This window comes from Colossoma macropomum, unplaced genomic scaffold (assembly GCF_904425465.1).
Source record: "Colossoma macropomum unplaced genomic scaffold, Colossoma_macropomum, whole genome shotgun sequence".
Lineage (NCBI taxonomy): Eukaryota > Metazoa > Chordata > Actinopteri > Characiformes > Serrasalmidae > Colossoma > Colossoma macropomum.
The window spans coordinates 1,820,374-1,843,691 of NW_023494804.1; the positions used below are offsets into that span (position 1 = coordinate 1,820,374).

Below are 23,318 nucleotides of genomic sequence, written 5' to 3' on the forward strand. Positions count from 1 at the left end.
AGAACGGAACTAACTGAGGCTGCAATTGTTGTTTTATAATCACTTAACCTTTCAACCATTTTTAAATGAAACCGTATCGCCCCCTACACTTCCTGTAGTGTATTACAGTCTGTCAGAATGACAGTGTGGATCATATGAACATTCACATATTATAGAGCATTTTTTTTAAATAAATTAAACAATATCTGCACAATATACAATACAAATTAACTTGAATCATCTTGCTGTTTTTGTGTTAGCAACGTTGCTGTTTGTCATTCTCTGATTGTGTTTAGGACGGGAACGGTGTCGTTCGGGGAAATTATCTCTCCGTTTTTCTGGAGCTGTCAGCTGGACTCCCCGAGACATCCAAGTAGGCAGCTTTTTTCACCGGCCCCAGCTATAATGCCACCTGTCCTCATGAGTATTAGAGTAAAACCAATAACTCAGTGAAAAAAATAAAGTTTACCCAGTTTCCCAGTAACCCCAACTTACATACACCGAACATTCTGACCACCTCCTTGTTTCTACACTCATTGTCCATTTTATCAGCTCCACTTACTATATAGGTGCACTTTGTAGTTCTACAGTTACAGACTGTAGTCCATCTGTTTCTCTGCGTACTTTGTTACCCTGTTCTTCAGTGGTCAGGACCCCCATGGACCCTCACAGAGCAGGTACTATTTGGGTGAGGGGTCATTCTCAGCCCTGCAGTAACACTGCGTTGTGTGTGTTGTGCTGGTCTGAGTGGATCACAGCACAGCAGTGCTGCTGGAGTTTTTAAACACCTCAGTGTCACTGCTGGACTGAGAATAGTCCACCAACCAAAAATATCCAGCCAACAGCGTCCTGTGACCACTGATGAAGGACTAGAGGAGGATTAGCTCATACTGTACAGCAAGAGATGAGCTGTTGTCTCTGACTTTACATCTACAAGGTGGACCAACAACGCAGGTGCGTCTAATAGAGTGGACAGTGAGTGGACAGTGAGTGTTTAAAAACTCCAGCAGCTCTGCTGTGTCTGATCCACTCGTACCAGCACCACACACACTAACACACCACCACCACGTCAGTGTTACTGCAGTGCTGAGAATGATCCACCACCCAAACAGTACCTGCTCTGTGAGGGTCCATGGGGGGTCCTGACCACTGAAGAACAGGGTAAAAGGGGGCTAACAAAGTATCAGAGAAACAGATGGACTACAGTCTGTAACTGTAGAACTACAAAGTGCACCTATACAGTAAGTGGAGCTGATAAAATGGACAATGAGCATAGAAACAAGGAGGTGGGTCATAATGTTATGCCTGATCGGTGTATACTTACAAATACATATACTCGTAGCTCCAGTGCTAAAACTAAAGAAGCAAACTTCAGACACCACACATGTATTGGCTGATTAAGCATGTTTGAGGCAAGAAACCGAGTAAAATTTCACTGACCTCTCACTTTGATGGACATGCTGCAGATATGAGTATCGGGTGGAGATGGTGCATCAGGCCTCCAATGACCCCTCCAAAAACATCATCCGGGAGTTTGCATCCGACTTTGAGGTGGGGGAGTGCTGGGGGTATAACCGCTTCTTCAGGCTGGACCTGCTGGCCAGCGAGGGTTACCTCAACATGCAGACGGACACGCTCATACTGAGGTATGTTACGGGTTTTACTGGAGCGCTGAGAATATATCTTTCCTTATATGCTTTTATTGTGGTCAGTTTGCATTGTGCTGTACTACTTCAGTGTAATTGGATAATTGCATAACTAATTATTTAGTTAGTTACAAAAATATTTTTTCCCCATTTTATTTTAGCAAAAAATGACAAAAACATGGTAAATATGATAAGGATATGTTTCTTTCCACAAACTAATTTTTGCAGATAATCCTTACATATTCTTTTTATCTATTTACTGTTATGCACATATTTTATACTTGGTGTGGCTGGTGCTGAAACTGTGTTTATTCCATCTGAACCTGTGATGTACTGCACATGTTTATATTTTACATAAGTATACATTTATTCTATTATTTTTAATCATGGTCTGTCTTAGTTTGAGTACTCTCCTTGACTATAAAAGTGTACTTGGCTAATAAAATGATTCTGATTCTTTGCTACGTGTTTGTTCTATTTTAATGCAGCATCCTCAAATGTTCTGTTTTGATGCTCTATAGATATCAGGTGCGATCGCCCACTTTCTTCCAGAAATGCCGTGATCAGTACTGGTACATCACCCAACTGGAGGCGGCTCAGTCCAGCTACATTCAGCAGATTAACAACCTAAAAGAGGTGAGTGAAGGAAAACCACATAGAAAACTGGAGCGATTCCCTTATTACTACTGCCGTAAAGATGATTTATCTGAGACCCAACAGTGGCTCAAAATTCCTTTCCACTGTCTTTGGCCCTTCATGACCTCAGTCAAGAGTGTTAGGGCAGGGAAAATAAATTTTTAAAATCACTGTGTGGATCATATGAACATTGGAAAGGGCTTTTCAAATGAAACAGAAGCCATATCGCCCTCTACACTTCCTGTAGTGTGTTACAGTCTGTCAGAGTGACTGTGTGGATCATAGGAACATTATAGAGGCTTTTTAAATGAAACAGTAGAAGCCATATCGCCCCCTACGCTTCCTGTAGTGTATTACAGTCTGTCAGAGTGACTGTGTGGATCATATGAACATTATAGATTAAATTAAGTGGCAGTAATAAAAATCCACATTGATATTTTTTCATAAGCTATGTTGTCAGCTAGCCTAGAGCATTATAGAGCTGCACTTTCTCTAAACAACTTGATGGACTCATTGTACATGATCCTCAGAACTAGACTTAAACTATGTGTAGCTACATGTATCTTCTGTTTTTGTTTCTCTCAGAGACTGGCTATAGAGCTTTTCCGCCGGCAGAAGTCTCGGAGCTCCTCCCCACCGGACCGCCGTCTCTGTCCCTCCACCACTGCCTCCGCCGGACCATCCAACCGTGACTCGCGACCTGGCAAAGCTCCACGGCAGAAGAGGGGAACCAGACAACCACATCTGAGACCAAAGAGGAAGACGAAGAAGAGGACGAGGAGAAGACTCAGCAGGATGACTCGAATGTAAGAGCTCAGAGAAGCAGTATAGAAATGTCTGAGGTGACGTCCAGGACCATATTCACAAAGCTTCTTAGTCTCTCTGCTGACCCAGGATCCGATTCCTCTCCTTTTTACTGTGACTATACTGAAACGAGCAGATCTGAGGTTGGCACTCCTAATTTATGAATTCATTGTATTTGTTTACATCATTAAGAACACCCCGTCACCATGTTGGTAGGTGAGCTGTAACTCTGACTGTGCTCTGATGGAGCTCGTCTCATCACCTTTACTGCAGATACAGCCCTGCAGGAGGATAAAATCCACAAAATAGACCAGAATGACCACAAACACATGAACAGAAATGTGGACTCCTTAGATGCGTCTCCAGAAAATGCTACAAGGAGATCAAGTGGCTACCAAAACTGCCAAAGCTTTTAAATAATAAACTTATTCACAGATATAAAGCTGAAGCTTCTCATTCACCAGCTTCTCATTTGAATATTCCGTTCCACCTTAAATGGTGCTGCAGTTACACTGAGGCGCTTAAATGGAGAGTGAATTTCGAAAAAGAAGCTCAGAATACAAAACCTTCAGTCTCCAGCAAAGCCCTGGAGAGGAGGGCTATAGACAGGGTCTGCTCTCTGCCTCAGCGCACTGTACACACACATCTCACATCACTGTACGTGATTAGCTAGCTCTAAATGTAGGTACTATGATATAAACTGAGTCAGTTCCACTGTTTCTTATTAGGTTGAATGAATAACTGACTCTAAATGTAGGTATTGTGATATAAACTGAGTCTGTTCTACAGTTTCTCATTAGGCTGAATGAATAACCGACTCTAAATGTAGGTATTGTGATATAAACTGAGTCTGTTCTACAGTTTCTCATTAGGCTGAATGAATAACTGACTCTAAATTATTGTTTAGAGGTATTGTTGACACTAGAAAATTCCAGAATGTTTTTTTTTTTGTGTGTGTAATATTAGGAGCTGTCTGATGGTGATCTGGAGGTGGACTGCCTGACCGGAGATGAGGATGTTAACCCACTGGACGGCAGCAGCACATCCGGCAGCTCCACAGCAACCAGCAACACGGAGGAGAACGACATTGACGAGGAAACAATGTGAGTATCAACTGCGTGCCTGTTGTTAGTGTTGTAGAGTACACCTCTCTACAGCTTAATGTATTTGTCTGAAACCGATGGGACTCGACTGATCACGGCAGGTTTGTATGTCATTTCTCAAATCTCGCAATTAACATGCAACATGCGTCTCGCAATTAACATGCAGCTAGTGCGGGCAGAATGATCTAAAACAGGACGTTTAGTTACCTCACATGAGAATGTATCATATCACCTTGTTCAGAACAGCTGAGCTGCAAAAAGGTCAGCAGTGGCACGCTCTCCCCCTCATTTGGTAGACGTCATTAGTGACTAATTGACAGTGTTTCTTCTACTGTAAAACAAGCTGGGCGGCCCACCCGGCCAAACTCACCTGCTCACCAGCTTGAATGATCTGTAGACGTTAGCATATAACAGGCAAGCTAACGTTTGCTTCTGAGCATTTGGTTTTAAAGTGATACCCACTCAGTTTTACTGAAGGAGCAGCGATAGCGCCAGCACTGATCACAGAATTTCTTGGTCCTTAACTCTCACTTGCACTTTCACAACTTCCACTGACATTCAGAAAGGTATCAGCGAGTAATCCAGTTCGAAAAACGTTCTAAAATCCAGTCTGTCCTAAGATTTCTCTGTTTTAACTCTAAAGAGGCGCACAGTAAATTTTTGATCAAAAATGGCCAAATTTCTGAAGATATTCTGTTAGCACTTACATGTCAAATAATGACCCATCCTGAGTAATAACAGTGTATGGCATATATGTAAATACTTGTTAATTGTAACTGTTATTGTAATTGACCAAAATACAAAAACAGTTATGCAAATTTGCCCACGGGTTGGAAGTATAAAAGAGTAAACTGGGTTGGTTTTATTGAAATATGGTGCTGAAAAGAATAAATAAAACATATAAACTAAAATATACTAAAATATATAAAAAATATTCTAAACAGTGTTAGTATATAACAGGCAGGCTAATGTGCTAACGTTTACTTCTGAGTTTTTGGTTTTTATGTGGTACCTGCTCAGTTTTACTGAAGGAGCAGTGATAGTGCTGACATTCACTGCGGAATGTCCTGGTACTTAGCTCTCACCTGCACTTTCACAACTTTCACTGACATTCAGAAAGGTATCAGCGAGTAATTCAGTTCAAAAAACGTCCTAAAATCCAGTCTGTCCTGATATGATTTCCCTGTTTTACCTCTGAGGAGGTGCACAGTAAATTTTTAATCAAAAAATGGCCAAATTTATGAAGCAGATAAAATTTTGTTAGCACTTACACGTCAATAATATTCTGAGCAATAACACTGTATGGCATACATGTAAATACTTTGTAATTGTTTGTCATTGTAATCGACCAAATTGCCCCGAGGGTTGGAAGTGTTAAAGAGTAAACTGGGTTGGTTTTATCGAAATATAGCATCGAATAGAATAAACAAAACTTGTCTTTATTTACCAAGAATGTGAGAGCCCCCCCTTCTGGATATTTGCTGACAATAGCAACTTTCAGTAGCATTTTTCAAACCCTTATAATGAAGAGCAGATCTGTTTGGGCTTTCATATAGTCTTGACTGTGCAAACAATTAACACTATTCTTATATATTTCTATAGAAATACATGGGCTTTATTCTGTTGCCCAGGCTTTTTACATACTAAGGCTTATTATTCAGTAACTACAGGGACTTCAGTGCAAACTGGCTGAGCTATTCTTAGATTGTAGAAGTGTTTAATGTAACTTTGGGCCTGCTGGTGGACCCTGGCCATTTAGGGGGTTAAAGCATTTAGTCACACATGAATTGTTCTGATATAATTTTACTGAGTATAAATGACTTCCTAATTAATCACAATTGTGCTTCTTGAGAGTGTAGAACTTAGAAACTAAATTCTTGGTGTAAGAGCCGCAGCTTCAAACATTTGAATGGACTTTCTACATTTAAATGTGCATTTTTTTTCCAGCTGGACTGTATTATGTCAGCCCTAGTGGAAGCCAGTACTTTATAAACTGCGTAGTGCACTTTAAAGGGAGCATGAAGCAATTTGAGACGCAGCCTCTGCTTTGCAGGTTTTTCTGTGTAGTGCTGGCGTTTAGGACAGACTAACTGGTACTAGTTCAGGCAGCTCTGACCCCGTGTTCACCTCTGTCTAATAAAAGCTGGGCTTTCCTCTGAGTTCTGTTCTCAAATTCATTATTTATTTCTTTGTTTTCTGTCATCGTGAGCTGAAAGCGCGGTGCAGCCAGGTTTGGACCGTGATGTGATTTTGGAGGAGTGTTGGAGTATCTGCAGTGAAGTGTCACCTCCTCACATGCTGACGCTCCCGCTGCTCGCTGCCGCCCGCTCACTGCCGAAAACGCACGCACGCACACACACACACAAACCGAGCGCGCGAACCAGATGAGACGAGTGAGTCATCATCAGAGCTCCTGCTTACACACGCCCGTCCTCATCCTCTCCCTTACAAACACAGAGTCACGCTCACATCAACGCTCGCTCTCTCACCCACACATTCCCTCGCTCTCTGACACAGCTCACATTCTCTCGCTCTCTGATTCGCTCTCAGGCTCTTCACGCTAGCTTTAGTCCAGACTTACATCCATCTCTCTGTTCTGACTGTGCTTTAACGTCAAATACCCCACAGTTTAGACTCTTCCTTACGCTCCCTCTGAAAGACAGAGAGAAAAAACGGGTTTTCCAGTCAAATTTCAAGCACATTTTTGAAAAGTCGATAAAAGAAAAATGCAAATTAATCACTGTTGTGTGCAAATTCTTGAAGATCACATCACGTTTGCACACATGGAGAGAGACAAAGTGTGCGCTTCATTTACCTGCACCAGCTCGCCACGTTTTACATAGCAACAACGACAAAGAAACTGCTATCGGCACTCAAATAGGGTTTTAGATAAAATGTCACTTCAAACTTCTTAGCTCCAGCCCATGGGGGAAGTCGTGGGCTAGAGGTTGGGGAACCAGCCCAGTGACCGGAAGGTCGCTGGTTTGATCCCCCAAGCCAACCGTACGTGACTGAAGTGCCCTTTAGCAAGAAACCTAACCCCCAACTGCTTCTCAGGCGAGTGTGCTCACTGCCCCCTAGTGTGTGTGTTCACTAGTGTGTATGTGGTGTTTCACCTCTACATTTAACCCACAGATGGGTTAAATGTAGAGGTGAAGTTTCGCCGTTATGGGATTAATAAGGGTCACTTAACTTACTTTCCAGTGCGGCGTTTGTTATGATATAATACGCCTTTGCTAGCTAAGCTGGACACTTGATCATGTGCCGCTTACAATTAGAGTGGAAACAACATCCACACGGTACAACCAGCACACGTACCAGGTGGAGACACAAGAGTCTCACGCTGCATTTACACTGCTCCGGCGTGTGGACGGACTTGGATGCAGTCTCCCTCTTCAGCTGGCCACATGTGGGCATTAACAAAGACGTTCCCTGCGTCATCCAATTAAATCACATAAGTCAAATTTTAATTAATAATTGTGCTGATTACATATATATACGCACATTAAATTTGCAAATGTCTAGGTTTAAAATTATTTGGAGTTTTTCCTCCATGCTCCACCGGAACGTTTGAAATCAGAACGTTTCATACATTGGATTGTGAACACATCGCAAACACCAGCTGTCTTCTGATTGGATAGACGTGTAGTATTCGTCGGATTAATCTGCATAAAGTTCAGCTCGGCTCAACTTTTCGCCGCACCGCATCCACCAGACTTGACACGCCGGACCCATCATGCACTTCGCGGCCACGTCTGGCGGAACCGACGCTTTCCATTGAAAATGAATGGGATACGTTGTGGTGTGTCGACATGCCGGAGCAGTGTAAATGTGGCCTCACTTACTGTGCATGGGGTTTAAAACAAGGCTGTGTAGGATTTGGGGATTTGGTGGAATTTCCCTTTAACAACTTGACGTGGTTTGAGGCCAGTGTGAGATTTAGCACCACAGATGAAGTTTCCGAATAGAGAACCATAAACCTGCGTAACAAACCAAAACTTCGGTAGTTGATTTATTCGCACTGCTCTAGTGGAGGTCACGTGATTGATTATGGGATATGGATGATTGTTTGTATACCAATTCTGAAAGCTTGAGCGAGAGAGAGAGAGTGAGAGGGCTTTCAGTCTTTTAGGCCAGCTGGTTTTTATCTGTTAGCTCTGTAGAGTCGGTGCTTTTAAGCGTCTATAAATACAGCAGAGTTCTGAGTGCAGGGAGGAGAACCGCTGGAGAGGACTGACTCATCACACGCCCTCCTCCCACTCAGCGGGGGGCTGCCATCCCCAGCCCCCAGCATTTCTCATCACAGATTGCACCACTCCATTCCTCCTCGCCTCTAACGCTGAGGAGGAATTTCACAAACCTGTTTGAGCAATGCAAAAAGATGATTTCTTAGCAAGTCTTAGCAAATCTTCAACATCTCTAATATTCCTCTTTGTGAGATTGTTGTGAGAAGATTGTGAGATTATTTAACTTATTTCTAGACGTGTTCTACTTGTTTTAGTTAGGGCTGGGGGGAAAATCGATTCTTAGATGCATCACGATGTGAATGTGGACGATTCTGAATCTGAATGTCAAAAATCGATTTTCCAAAATTAACGTAACATTGACAGAACGCAAAGATTTAACGCACCAGGAAACCAACTGCAGTGCTTATAAATGCGTCCATTCGTCTCCAAATGTTCGTCTTAAATCTGTCTCTTTGCCTTTTCGTTAGCTACTAGCTAGGCGAGATGGTCTGCGTTGCTATGTGACCTGCAGTCTGCACGCCAACCTGCAGCTTTTAAGACCATTTATTGTTAAACTGTGTTGAACGATCAGCAGAGCTTTATTTTACAGCAAAGGAGGATTATTTTATTTTGCCTAAACATTTTAATTCAACCGTGGAGCCGCAACAGGGCAGTAAAAGAGCTGCAGGTTTCCAACCCCTGACCTGGCGTATGGAAGCACTTTGGCTTCTATGGAGTTAAAGAGAAAAGGACCCGAATAAGAGCCACACTATATACAAGTTGTGTCACACAAAACTAAAATATTTTGGAAACGACTAACATGAGAAACCATATTACATGTTTCCACCCGTTTTCCATCCGGTTGTGCTTACTGCCAACCAGAGGACCATCGAGCAAGCGGTGTCAAGGCTTCCACCCAAATTGGAACTGAACTACAAACTCAAACTTTTATTTCATTCGTACTCAGTCGTTGAGAACCAGGGCTTTCACGCTGTGTTGCACACTTTGGAGCCGAGATACAGCGTCCAGTCTCAAAGATATTTTACTGACCCAGCGACCCCCCACTCTCTACAATGAGACCAAAACCGAAGTTATGGAATCACTGAAGAAAACTGGTAGGACGGCTGTAACGTGCTGTGTGGACACTCACTACCACTGGATCTTATGTCACTGTAACAGTGCATTGTATCACAGATGAGTGGCAGCAGCGTCTCATGTGCTCCAAACAAGAGCAGTGAATGAGAGCCTTCCAGTTCACTTCCCTCTTCGCTTCTGTTTGTTTTATTAATAAAAGATATTGGAAGTAAATTCATTATGGATCATTACAAACACTTTGCTTTAAAACTACCAAGTCCTCACACAGTGAGAGAATAGAAATCCTGTATAGAAAAAAGATGAATCAAGATGCATCAATAATCGAATCATGAGGTGCCGAGAGATTCCCACCCCTAGTTTTAGTAGGGCTGAACGATTTGGGGAAAATATCTAATTGTGATTTTGTGACTAAGATTGTGACTGCGATATAAATCGCAATTATTTTCTATAGATTAAGTTCAGGCCTGATTTTTGGCCAAGAAGACCAGAATATCCACCTTTTCTGGCTTGAGGCTTGAACCCTGAATGTCGTCTGCCAGACTGCCAGTAAGCTGTAGTTGTGATGTCACAACACATAAAGGTTTGGTTGCCTCTGATTGGTCTACCTTATCTCCGGGCAGTGCACAAGCTCTGGGTCATTTCCTCTCTTAAAACCTAGAACAACATTGCTGATGATGTGGGCTGTAGTTTTTATAAAACTGCAGCTCTCGTGATTTTGAAAATTCTCACTCTCAAATTGTGATTTTTTTTTGATTAAAAAGCCTTTTATTTTAGGCAGTTGTATCTAGTTTAAATGGCCCGTTCCATCAGTATAATAATAAACAATTTTACTTGTTTTAAGCATTATTTCTTGAAATACGCGAATTGGAATGAGACACTTTCACTAGATAAAATTACTAAAAGCAAGTACAAATGTTTAGAAATACGTTAAATGATCTTTATTCTTACAGCAGTCTCATTATGAGAGATATGAGATGTAGTGACGAGATTTAAGGCATTTTTATTTGGATAGATGTCATTTTTTACAGTAAGGCTGATTTGAACGTGCGCCAAAAATATCTTTCTTTCTCTCTTATCAAACGCCGTTAAATTAAGTGTTCATGTTTATGAATAACAGTGCGTCATACAGTGCCACACATAATCAAGTCTATATGTGATCACTTAAACTGGCCAAAATGAAAACGCTACTATCACTACATCTGTTGTAAACATGCTGCTCTCCTCCTACAGACGTGTTACAGTATCTCCACAGGGAGGTTGTTCTGGGTTAAAGACTAAAACCCACTTCTGATCCTGAAGGTGGGAGAAACTGAAAAACATTTGTATTTATCAGCCTCTACATCAGCGCGTTTCTTTACGGCTCCCAGTGGGTTTTTACGATGTACTTGCCCAGTGCATTCTATTCATTGCTGTTATGATGAATTACCCCAGAGGAGAGAAATATTCTAAATGAGACCTCCTCTTGATCTCCGATACTTCTCCTACACATGGAGTTTGAAATCAGAGTGAGACTTAAGCCATTTTCTCCTGTTTCTGAAATTCAACTCTTGAGAAATAAAACTCAGATTTTCTCACTTTGATCAAAATGTTGTCACATATGTGGATTAACTTGTCTCAGCCCAGCCTCAGCTGAGTAATATCTCCATAAGAAAAGTGTGAGACCTCATCGTTTTCCCGTTCCACCTTACGAAAATTCGAACAAGAAGCTGGCGAATAAGAAGCAACTTCGGCCTCGTAAAAACAGTCGAACGCTGAGAGGCATTTTATGAGAAACTGCTCTGCTTTTGAGGAAACGTTTCCTTCCTAGGACATCATCACGCACTGAGACATACTGGACATTAAATGTTGCGGCTCCCAAGCTGGTTTGATTTGTGTTGAAAGGTCAAAATGGCTCTTCTTATCATTTGTGTTGTGACTCCTGATCTAACCTGGCTTTAATGCAGAGGGAGCCGGTCGGATTTCTCCCTCATCCTTTTGTGTTTTTGTTATGTGCCGCCACAGACTGTCCGGGCGCTGCACTTACCCACTTTCAGTTCCGCCTTTTGCGTTCCGTCAACATTATGTTATAAATTAAATATTTAGAAAATCGATTTTTGACATTTACGAATCGATTCAGAATCGTCCACGTCCGCATCACAATGCATCTAGGAATCTTTTTTTCCCCACCCCTAGTTAGCACCATGCTAACCAGTGGAGTATAAGCTTCTGTTGCTTGTTAGCTACATTAGCCTCATAGCTCCAGTGCTGAAACTAAAGAAGCAAACTACGGACACCAAAGTTGTGTTACCTGATCGACTACGTGGAGGGAAACTGGGGAAAAAGTGGTCTTTTGGTGTTGTTTGTGTGTTTGTCTGTACTGAGGTGTTCTTGTCTCTACAGGTCTGGAGAGAATGATGTGGAATACAGTGGAAATCTGGACCTGGAGGAGGGGGAGCTGCCGGATGACATCATGGGGGCCACAGGTGATTCTCCTTATCAAAAACTTCACCCACAAATTCTGCTGAACATCATGTATTCCAAACCAGGGATCTCCTGGACCTGGAGAGCTGAACTCTGGTCCATTTTGGTGATTTCCTGCTTAAACGCACCTGCTAAACCTGCTAACTGACCGCTGAGTGTAATCAGGAGTATTTGAGCGAGTAATGGAGCTGTGACTAAGACTTTAATTGAAGGAAAATTCCACAGATTTGTTCAAGATTTCTGCATAATTCAGTGTGTGAGGTGTAAACAGAGTGATTCAGAGGGGTTTGGTGTGAAATGGTTCAGATGTCTTTACAGTGGTGGTGATAGGAACCAGGGGTCGCCATGACTACAACACAGATATAGACATTTTATTTACTATCCAGAACCACCAGTGAACCTACACGAGTCTTCTGAGTTTATATGGAATGTTGATGATGGAAATTAGTGGAAAATCTGAAATAAGTTTTCTTTGGGGACTATTTCGCTTCTAACTATAGAAGCCATATCGCCCCCTACATGTCCTGTAGTGTATTACAGTCTGTCAGAGTGACTGTGTGGATCATATGAACATTACAGAGGCTTTTTAAATGAAACAGTAGAAGCCATATCGCCCCCTACACTTCCTGTAGTGTATTACAGTCTGTCAGAATGACTGTGTGGATCATGTGAACATTATAGAGGCTTTTTAAATGAAACAGTAGAAGCCATATCGCCCCCTACGCTTCCTGTAGTGTATTACAGTCTGTCAGAGTGACTGTGTGGATCATATGAACATTATAGAGGCTTTTTAAATGAAACAGTAGAAGCCATATCGCCCCCTACACTTCCTGTAGTGTTTTACAGTCTGTCAGAGTGACTGTGTGGATCATATGAACATTATAGAGCTCTTTAACGACTAATCCACTTCATCAGCTAATCAATTGCAGCCGTAGCAGGTAAATCCCATAACTGTGCTGGACTTCAGCCCTCCAGTACCACAACTGTACACCACTGATCTGAGTGATAGCTGCTGTGTTGAGTTAATAGGAATGCACTGACTGTCTCCCCCTCGTACTCAGGAGGCTCGAGTGCAGGTGTGCGAGGACTGAGGCGAGGGGGCGGAGCCTCTGCCAGTCTGCTGGAGATCGACCCGGTCATTCTGATTCAGCTGCTGGACCTGAAGGACCGCAGCCATGTGGAGTCACTGTGGGGGATGCAGCCTCGCCCACCAGCCTCGCTGCTTCACAACCAAGGTAAGACAAGGACCAAGGTGACCTGAAGTCTTAACTCCCCAGTCTATACACTGCGTATATGGAAACTCCGCAGCAAAATCAGCCCTATGGGTGATGTCACAACCATGAACACATTTACATATGACCCCACCCCCATATGGGTTGTCAGCTGTGAAAGACTCTACAAAGACTGTTTGAACGCACCAGCACTACCAACGTTCCAGAAACCTCTGTTAAAAAGCAATATCCACCAGTTAGTCCATTCACACAGAGTTCTGACCCACTCAAATGGACAGTACTTTTGAATTTGAATTATAATATGCTTTTTCTTCTATTTTTCCTCAAGAGTACAGGGTCATACAGCATTGCCTTATAGCCGTCTAAACCAGCTTATAAGCCGAGAGAATCAACAGTGAGTCTTTTAAAGGGCCATTATCATGGAAAACCAAGATCACCTCACTTTTTTGACATAAAAGTGTTGAAGTTTTTAAACATTGCTAAAATGTCAGGACATACTGTTCACTTCTCACTCCCTACAGGCCAAATATGGACACTGAGCAGCCTATTTCAAATTACTTGTTTTTCTGATGTCATACACCCACTCATTCAGCCGATAGCAGTTTAGCCCTGGACAGTTATACTTAAATTACAAGGAGTGTTTCCTGGGCTGCTATTTGAGTAAGGCATGATACAGGGAAGCTAATTAGTACAGAGCTCATTTACATATTAGTCTTAAAGGTACATTAACTAAAACAGCCTATTTAATTCTAAGTGATACAGAGAGGTTGGAAAATCATCACGTAAAAATGAATTGTGATTGTTTGTGACACAAACATCATAGGAGGATAGCAGGAAAAGCGTAGAATATGGGCCCTTTAATAATCCAAAAGTTTTCTCATGAGCTAAAACAGCAATGAGCCATAAAACCACAAAACAGGGTTAATGAGATCACAGAAACATGACACCCACAAGTGATTTACTGAGCCACATTACAAAGCCATTTTCACACTTAATTACTCACACTGTATTATTTGCAGCAGTTACAATGCTGCACATTACTAAAGGGCCTGTTTTGTGGAAAAACACATTCGTCTTGCTGATTTTGAGTTAAAGATTCAAATGTGCCGTTTACTCCCCTGTTCATAAATGTGAACTGATTTGAATGCCTGTTTTGAATTCAGTGTTTTTGTGATGCCACAATAACCAACACATTTGCATGTATTCGCCCCTGGCATGTGTCCACCTCTGTCAGCCTGTAGTCCTGCCCATTTTAAGTTACAAGGAGTAGGAGTGCTTTTTGATTGAGGCATAATACAGAACAGTGGGAACAGGGTTCATTTACATATCTCAGTCTTAAAGGTACAGTAACGTAAACCAGTTTTATTCATTTTATACGTTATAAGTGGAGTTCTGCTTTAAAAAGGTATAATAATAATAATATAATAATTTCTGCATGTATTTACTCTGTACCTGCTGTGTTCGAGCAGCTGCTGCGGTTCCGCCTCGTAAGGATCGTGAGCGCCGGCCGCAGGCGGTTCGGCGGTCCGTCCCAGACTCTGGTGTGCTGACCCGGCTGAAGGCCCAGATGGCGGAGGTGCGAAGTAAAATGTCGGATGTGAAGGGGCAACTGGAGGCCCGTGGAGCGACGGACCCTCGAGTGGCTCCACTGGAGCACGGACCCTCGGCTGACCAGGAGCCAGCAGCCAGAAGAAAACCCAGCCAACTAGACCTGCTGTTCAAAACACATGGAGCGTCACGGCACGGGCGGCACGGTACGGACAAAACCACCGCACACACTGTAACACACTACAGGAAGTGTAGGGGGCGATATGGCTTCTACTGTTTCATTTAAAAAGCTCTATAATGTTCATATGATCCACACAGTCACTCTGACAGACTGTAATACACTACAGGAAGTGTAGGGGGCGATATGGCTTCTACTGTTTCATTTAAAAAGCTCTATAATGTTCATATGATCCACACAGTCATTCTGACAGACTGTAATACACTACAGGAAGTGTAGGGGGCGATATGGCTTCTACTGTTTCATTTAAAAAGCTCTATAATGTTCATATGATCCACACAGTCACTCTGACAGACTGTAATACACTACAGGAAGTGTAGGGGGCGATATGGCTTCTACTGTTTCATTTAAAAAGCCTCTATAATGTTCATATGATCCACACAGTCATTCTGAAAACAGTATCACACCAAACAAACTGTGATTTGTTTTGTTTTTCCTGTGTTAGGTGGGAAGAAGGCACTCTCCCCTAAACAGGAAGTGGGCGGGGCGGTAGGAGGTCTTTCCCTGCGCAGGTCCGGAGAGCCTGGAGAGAAGGAGCTGAGAGGTGGAGGAGGAGATGCAGCTGTGGATCTGAACCTCTGCCCCAGAGAGGGACCCTCTACTACAGACAGTTAGTATTAAACCTGATCCCAAACCATCGTACCTCATTCCACTGTTTCTCAGCCCTCGTCGTTACCTCATCATTCAGCTTTGCTATTCAGCTTTATATTCCCATGAGGGGAAAGTTAGTCGACTGACCATAGTTTCCATCCATCACGGTTGTCAATCAGTTTGGCCGATTAAAATGTCTGAAAACACCGTCTGGAGCTTTAAGACTCACTAATGTAACAGTATTTGTCTTGCAGTCTGTTTTATTTTGAAGTTGAAGATGAGCTGTAACATTTTCTATTTTGAAATGCTGTTTTCTTGACTCATTAATGGAATTAGAACGGAGAAGCAAGTAACTGCACAACGACCGTGTTCACTTTCCAGATAATGTTTACAGTTTTAAACACTGCATCGCCGTCTTAATATTGAGGCCACCAGTGTGTTCAAATTCGGCAAACCAAGGAGAACGTCTGCAAACAGTTTTCTGTTTCCCTCTAACGTTTGCCTCCACTCACAGTTTCAGCAGGTAGTTCTCTTCAAACACACAGGGGAGCTGGGTGAAGGGTTGCCGTTGAATTATTTACACAAAATTGTTGAAATTTAACTGTTTGTGGAGACGTTCGCCACAAACGTTCACCACGTTCACCATCCACTCCATCAGAGCCCATCTTCCCTGCAGTGGGGAGTATCTGCTCTCAGAGGAGAGCGAGACTTTCACAGGAGCGTGAAGAGATGCTGACTTTCCTCCGTATCAATAAAGACCTGTGATTGTAGAATTTAATTGCAGACAGAAAGCAGAATGCACACAGCACAGACTGCACTGTTTAAATTTAAAATGATTCATTTTGTTAAATTTTATTACTGCTACATTGCACCTCCTTGGGTTTAAATTTTGACCGGAAAAAGAAATCAGAGTTTTATTAATTTTTTTGTATTAGCAGAAAAGTTCATTACAACAGTGAATTTTTGAATGAGGTATTCATTTTTGTTGTCTTCATTGTTAGTTAGCAAATGCATAAAAACAACCTCGAACTAAACTTAAAAGCTGTTAAACTTAAGAGTTATTTGGTCATTTAGTAATTCATAATCGAATAATCGATTATTTGTTTCGATAATCGTTAGATTATTCCACTATCAAATTAGTCGTTCATTGCAGTGCTAATGAAGGATTGAAAGATTTTTAGATTATGATTACATCAGTTATTAAAAATGACAACACACAGCTCCAGTAAGAGTAGCCATTAGCCTTCACCTAATGGCTTCTACTGCACCAAGAACTACCGAATCACACCAGGAACTACCGAACCACACCAAGAACAACCAAACCACACCAGGAACTCCACACCCAGAACTCCACACCAAGAACAACCAAACCACACCAAGAACTCCACACCAGGAACTCCACACCCAGAACTCCATACCAAGAACAACCAAAGCACACCAAGAACAATTCTACTGCACCAAGAACTACCAAAACAACCATACCACACCAGGAACTACCAAACCACACCGAGAACAACCAAACCACACTAAGAACAACCGAACCACACCAGGAACAACCAAATCACACCAAGAACAACCAGACCACACCAGGAACTACCAAACCACACCAGGAACTACCGAACCACACCAAGAACTCCACACCAGGAACTCCACACCCAGAACTCCACACCAAGAATAACCAAACCACAGAGTTTCTGAGCAGAAAGCATGTTGCATGAAACTCACAACATGCTTGAAAGTTGCATGAAAGTTTCCCCATGTAAACCCAGCCTAATGTTCAGTATAGCAGTGCAGACTGTTCTGTTAGCTGCAGCGTTAGTTGTGACTCCTTTGACTCCTGTGTTGTGTTTCAGGTTCGGTGAAGTCTCTCAGCCTGCACGGTTCTCCCTCGTCTCTGCCCAGCGCCTCCTGCTCCTCTGACAAACACTGCGGATCTAAACCTGACGAGTCTCTGTACGGAGCGTCCAGCTCCGACGCATTCAGCCTCGCCACCCTGAACGGGGCGCCCCCGACAGGTGCCAAGCAGCGCAGGACTCCCTCCATCGGGTAACCATAACATCACCCTCTCTGAGCTGACACCCTTTCCCTCCACACGACCCAGCAGAATATGAATCATAAAATGAACTGTTTCGGTTCTGTAATCTGATTGGCTGGGGCACATTAGAAAATACACACACCTATGAGCTCAACTGAATTCTGTAGTAATGCACCAAGATATTGAAAATTGTTCCTTGTTTGGGCCTGAAATGTAGCAGGAATTAGTAGATAAATTAAGTAAACAACCTTAAACTGTATTACCCTTCTGGGGTCTGAGGGCATCTTCTTGATTTGTTCATCTCTTCTTAAATCCTCCTTTAAAGGCTCTTCATATAACATGATCCTCATATGATTCATATCAAAATGCTCCGTTATCTTCATCACTACTTTCCAAAACCGCTGCAGCAGCTGTAAACTCTCTGCACGCCGTTTCACATGAGTCTCCGATGTGGACTGAATGAAGAATGAAGGGTTTCCGGCGTGATGGTCAGTCTTTAGTGATTTCCTGAGTGTCCATTGGTCAGTTTCACACAGAATGTAGACGGACACACGAATCCACCAGTTCCACACGGTGAGAGGCAGATGACGTGTATCTCAGCCCCTCTTCATAGGCTCATAACTCCGGATGTGAGTCTCGTATGATCTCGTGATAAGATGGAATGGAAAGGGCGACTCTACAGATTCAGGAAGTGTCTGAACTGGATTTCTGTGCTGAATCATCACAAAGATACACAAACAGATATAGAAATGGAGAATTTGAAATGCAGGCGAGTTTGTGGAACCAGAGGGTTAAACAAACCCCATGTAAGAATCTGGTTCTGTTCAAACTGAGGGGCTGACATCTATATGTTCATGACTCTATGACTGTATGATTTTATGGCCAAACGCTTTGAAGTTGACCAAATGAATGGAATATATAATGATGGGCTCCTTTTGTGTCATCATGGACAATTTGAAAACGTTCCTCAACTTGAATAATAAACTGCTTATTTAAATATAAATACATATACTTGTTTGTTGGAAATGACAGACAATGAACCAATAGTTTATTTGCCTGTTAACTGATAATGGTGATGATGATTATTATTATTATTATTATTATTATTTATATTATTATTATTATTATTATTATTATTATTCACCCGTTATTATGATATCTATTTTATGTCTTGACTTATGGACAAGATGCTGCACGCTTTCATTAATTATATAATTTATAACCATTAATAAATAAAAAACTACACTCAGATTCAAAGACAGTGGTTCTATATAGACTCTATCTAGACCCTGGACACTCAAAGAACCACTTGCCTGCTTAAACTGTTCTTGGCATCATGAAAGGGTTCTTCAGAGAACCCTCGGAGAATGTACACTCTTAAAAAAGATTGTCTTTCAAGGGTTCCTTAGTAAAGAAAATGGTTCTATATAGAACCATGAACACTCAAAGCACCCTTTGCATGATTAAAGTGCTCTTTGCATTGCAAAAACGTTCTTCAGATTGTTGGAGAATGTGTTGTGTATGGTTGTATAAAGAACCTTTTTGAAAAGGATATATAGCACCAAAAAGGGTTCTTCTGTTGTTACGATGTCAAGCTTGTTACAATAGAAGAATTATTTTTAGTGCTATATAGAACCCTTTTTAAAAATGTTTTATATAGAACCATCTGCAGCACATTCTCCATCAATCTGAAGAACCCTTTCATGATGCAAAGAACCCTTTAATCATGCAAAGTGTTCTTTGAGTGTTCATGGTTCTATATAGAGGCATTTTTCTTTACTAAAGAACCCTTGAAGAACCATCATTTTTAAGTATGCAGCTAAGCATTCTGTGCTGCACAAGTTTTTTTAGAAGGTTTAGGCTTGAAGCGACGGCTCAATCTAGACACCCGCCGAGGGTAAACAAACACGCGCTTTTGACACCATCTTCATCATTAAAACAACAAAACGGACGACGCAAGTTTGACTCTGTATGACGTCTGGCTTTCTCTCACTCTTCCTCCTCTGATTCACAGGGTGGGTTTGCTGACAGATGGATCTTTGGACTGCGAGCCCGAGGGTCCCAGCGAAATCCGCCAGTCACTGCTCACGCTCGCCGAGCCGCCTGCTAACCCACGACCGGACGAAGGTGAACCTCATGCACACCAACACTCATCACAGCACTAGCGAAAGACGTCTAAGTCATTATTCGAAGTCTTTATCATTAATGTAGTTAATCCTGTTGTTTTCATATACATTTGATTTACATGTTTCTGTCATTTGAATTGTTATTTGAGTTGAATTTGAAAATGGGTTTTTCAGTTACATTGGATTTGTGTTTTGTATCAGGGCTGCTGTGTCAGAAGCAGTCTCCTCACCTGTTGGCAGGTATGAGCAGTGACAGTGAGGCGGAGTGCGAGACGGAGTGTGAGAATGAGGACGAAGCTGTGGCTCTGCAGGCCGGAGAACGCCAGTACGACTCGCTCACCTGCCCAGGTTAAACACGCCCACCAACGCATTGGTTTTCTGTTTGTTTAAAAACGTCATTATAACGGGATTTCAGGCTAACTAGTCTGCCGTATGTCCAGGGACGCAGGAAGGCGTTTTACGTTGGGGGTGATGGAATTTTTAGTAGCACATACATAAGGAACACAGTGACGTCATGCTAAAAATTGTGTTTTTTGTCCTTTTTCATTTTAATTGTTTTGGAGAAGGTGACAATATATAACTGTACACATATAGACAACACAGCAACCACAGCTATGGCCGGTTGCACCAGCTGTGCGCAACTAAGTTCAGGTTTATGCATCACTAAATCCAAGCAAGTTGCACCACAAACTAGTATTAACACTAAGCTTAGTAGTCATTAAATATTTACTCCTTCCTGAGCAGGTGTACGTTTTGGAGTAGCCATCAGAAACGACATGGAAAGCACGAAATGACCATGACTTGTTTGGTTAACTAAGCTAAAAACTCTTGATTTTTCTCGCAGCTGTAATCGTCTAATCGTGGTTTAAACTCCAAGCATGAAGCTAAACATCCGCAGCTCCAGCTCAGAGACTCAGCAGCTGCACAAACGGCTAAACTGAGGCTGCTGTTGCGTCGGGCAGCCAGAAGCCGGTGTTTAAAAAACTGCATATTGGGCTCCCGAGTGGCACAGCAGTTCTGGTCCTGTCATCAGGAGATCGCGAGTTTGATCCCTGGTGATGCTACAGGAGTTCAAGAGAGCACAGTTGTCCTCGCTCTCTCTGGATGGGCAGGATGGCCCCCCGTCTCCCCCCCATCACTCAGTGTGATGCTTGTCAGCGCAGGTGTCTGTTAGCTGATGTAACAGATCTGGTGGTTAGCGTCTCCTCCGAGCACGTTCAGCTGTCCAATGACGCTGCGTTAGTGGCAGTTTGAAAAGATGCGGTGGAACTTCACATCTTCACAGGACTCAGAGGAAGACTGTGCTGGCCTTCGCCCTCCTAGAGCAGGTGGAACTGTGTGATTGAGTCCTAACTAGTGGGTGGAATTGGAGACGATTAAATTAGGGAAAAATCCCCTCAAAGAAATATTAAAGAATAAACAGACAGCGGCGGCTGCTGTCGTGTTTCCATGGCAGCAGGTGTACTGATCGGTTCTGAACGTGTTATCGTCATGTTAGAGTGACGTACACGTTAGTTAGTTGTTACTAGTTGAGACACGACTTAAAGGAGAGTTTAAACTAATTAGTCTAACTAAGACTTTATACACAAACTTGTGTATAAACGTACGCAAAACTGGTGCAACCCAGTCCTGATGATCACCCTACTGTCTCTGCGCTCTCGACCCGGATAAACTTTATGCAGATGAGCTGAGTGTCAACCAATCAGGTTGTTGATGTGAGGCGAGAAACGCCCACAGTCAAGCTAGCGGGAGATATTACAGTGGTTGAATAAAAAATAGATGACAGAAGGAGATAATTTTGCTGGTTGAAAACAAAAAGTTTTTAAAATTATTATTATTAATTATTCCGCTTCAGGGCTCAGAGCAAGAACTAGTCTCCTGCTTATGTTTCAGAGACATGACCAAAGCTGCCAGAGTTGCGTTAATGCAGTGTTAACTGCAGATTTCGAGCATATATAAATAAAAAAAATACAAACTCCATCCTACACAATGCGAAGTTATGTTAAAGTTCTGTTAAAGTTGCGTTTTTGTTATTGTTAAACAATCCTGAACTCTGGGGGTGCCGCAGCCCCCTCAGCCCCCTCAGCCCTCCCCACGCATTCCCCATGTCCCTGCCTGGGTGCAACTGAAAGATTATTTCTTGAAATTTCACTGTTGTCTTCGGCATATAACACGGCATTTCTCTCCACATCTTGGTGCACAATTAGTATTTGTTTATGTGTATTTACTTACTGCGCAATTTGTATTTATTTGCTGAGTTTAAAATAAAAAAAAAACTTTTGCACATTTTTTATTATTGTTTTTTTTTAACGTTTTATTTTTTCCAATATGTTAAATTCATTCAATTAATTTTGTATTAAAATGTGCAGAAGTGTGTTGAGGATGTATAACTAATTTTCACTTTGTGTGTGTGTGTGTGTGTGTGTGTGTGTGTGTGTGTACACAAATATATACACAAAAATATCAGAAGATAAGTCATTGTACAGTAATACTAGGACACCTCTTTTATCCCTGCAGTATTTAAGGGATGCTCGAACTGCGGCTATCACAATTATCTGCTATTACACACAAACAATTTCAGAAAAAACTCTCCACCATGCAGGATAATTAGCTGAAACACTGTTAAATACCATCCTGGCTTAGTGTTCAGATGCCTTTCCAGAACAGCCTTTTAGCTTCTTTTCTCTGTAGGCAGTTTTAGATGAGTCAGGCAGCCTCTTCACTGCACGGTCACTTTATAAGGACAGAGTTAAAAGTGAGTCTGACTTTGTAGTAAAATCAGAGAAAAACTAGACCAAATGAAGGATCCACAAAACGTTTTTTGCGCACACACTGATCAGCCTCAACATTAAAACCACCATCTTGTTTCTGCGCTCACTGTCCACTCTGTCAGCTCCGCTGACCCTATAGTTTCACTCTGTAGTTCCACAGTTACAGACTGTAGTCCATCTGTTTCTCTGCATACTTTGTTACCCTGTTCTTCAGTGGTCAGGACCCCCATGGACCCCCACAGAGCAGGTACTATTTGGGTGGTGGATCATTCTCAGCACTGCAGTAACACTGACGTGGTGGTGGTGTGTTAGTATGTGTTGTGCTGGTGCGAGTGGATCAGACACAGCAGTGCTGCTGGATTTTTTAAACACTGTGTCCACTCACTGTCCACTCTATTAGACACTCCTACCTTGTCGGTCCACCTTGTAGATGTAAAGTCAGAGACGATAGCTCATCTGCTGCTGCACAGTTTGTGTTGGTCATCCTCTAGTCCTTCATCAGTGGTCACAGGACGCTGCCCACAGGACACTGTTGGCTGGATATTTTTGGTTGGTGGACTATTCTCAGTCCAGCGGCGACACTGAGGTGTTTAAAAACTCCAGCAGCACTGCTGTGTCTGATCCACTCAGACCAGCACAACACACACTAACACACGACCACCACATCATCACAGCATCTCTGAGAATGACCCACCACCCAAATAATACCTGCTCTGTGGGGGTTCTGTGGGGGTCTTGACCATTGAAGAAATGGGTGCAGAGAAACAGATTCTGTAACTGTAGAACTACAGAGTGAAACTATATGGTCAGTGGAGCTGATAAAGTAGA

The 23,318-nt window shown here is 42.4% G+C and overlaps 1 protein-coding gene across 1 annotated transcript in view; it reads left to right on the plus strand.

Annotated features, from left to right (window-relative positions):
- Window positions 1-23,318, plus strand: part of trim37 (tripartite motif containing 37) — a 36,131-nt gene that overhangs the window by 11,407 nt on the left and 1,406 nt on the right. Inside the window, 13 exon segments of the mRNA XM_036595480.1 lie at window positions 276-352; window positions 1,446-1,625; window positions 2,147-2,261; window positions 2,847-2,967; window positions 2,970-3,067; window positions 4,032-4,168; window positions 11,869-11,951; window positions 13,011-13,184; window positions 14,651-14,935; window positions 15,413-15,577; window positions 17,412-17,604; window positions 19,608-19,720; window positions 19,921-20,067. Of these exon segments, the coding sequence (XP_036451373.1) occupies window positions 276-352; window positions 1,446-1,625; window positions 2,147-2,261; window positions 2,847-2,967; window positions 2,970-3,067; window positions 4,032-4,168; window positions 11,869-11,951; window positions 13,011-13,184; window positions 14,651-14,935; window positions 15,413-15,577; window positions 17,412-17,604; window positions 19,608-19,720; window positions 19,921-20,067 (1,888 nt within the window).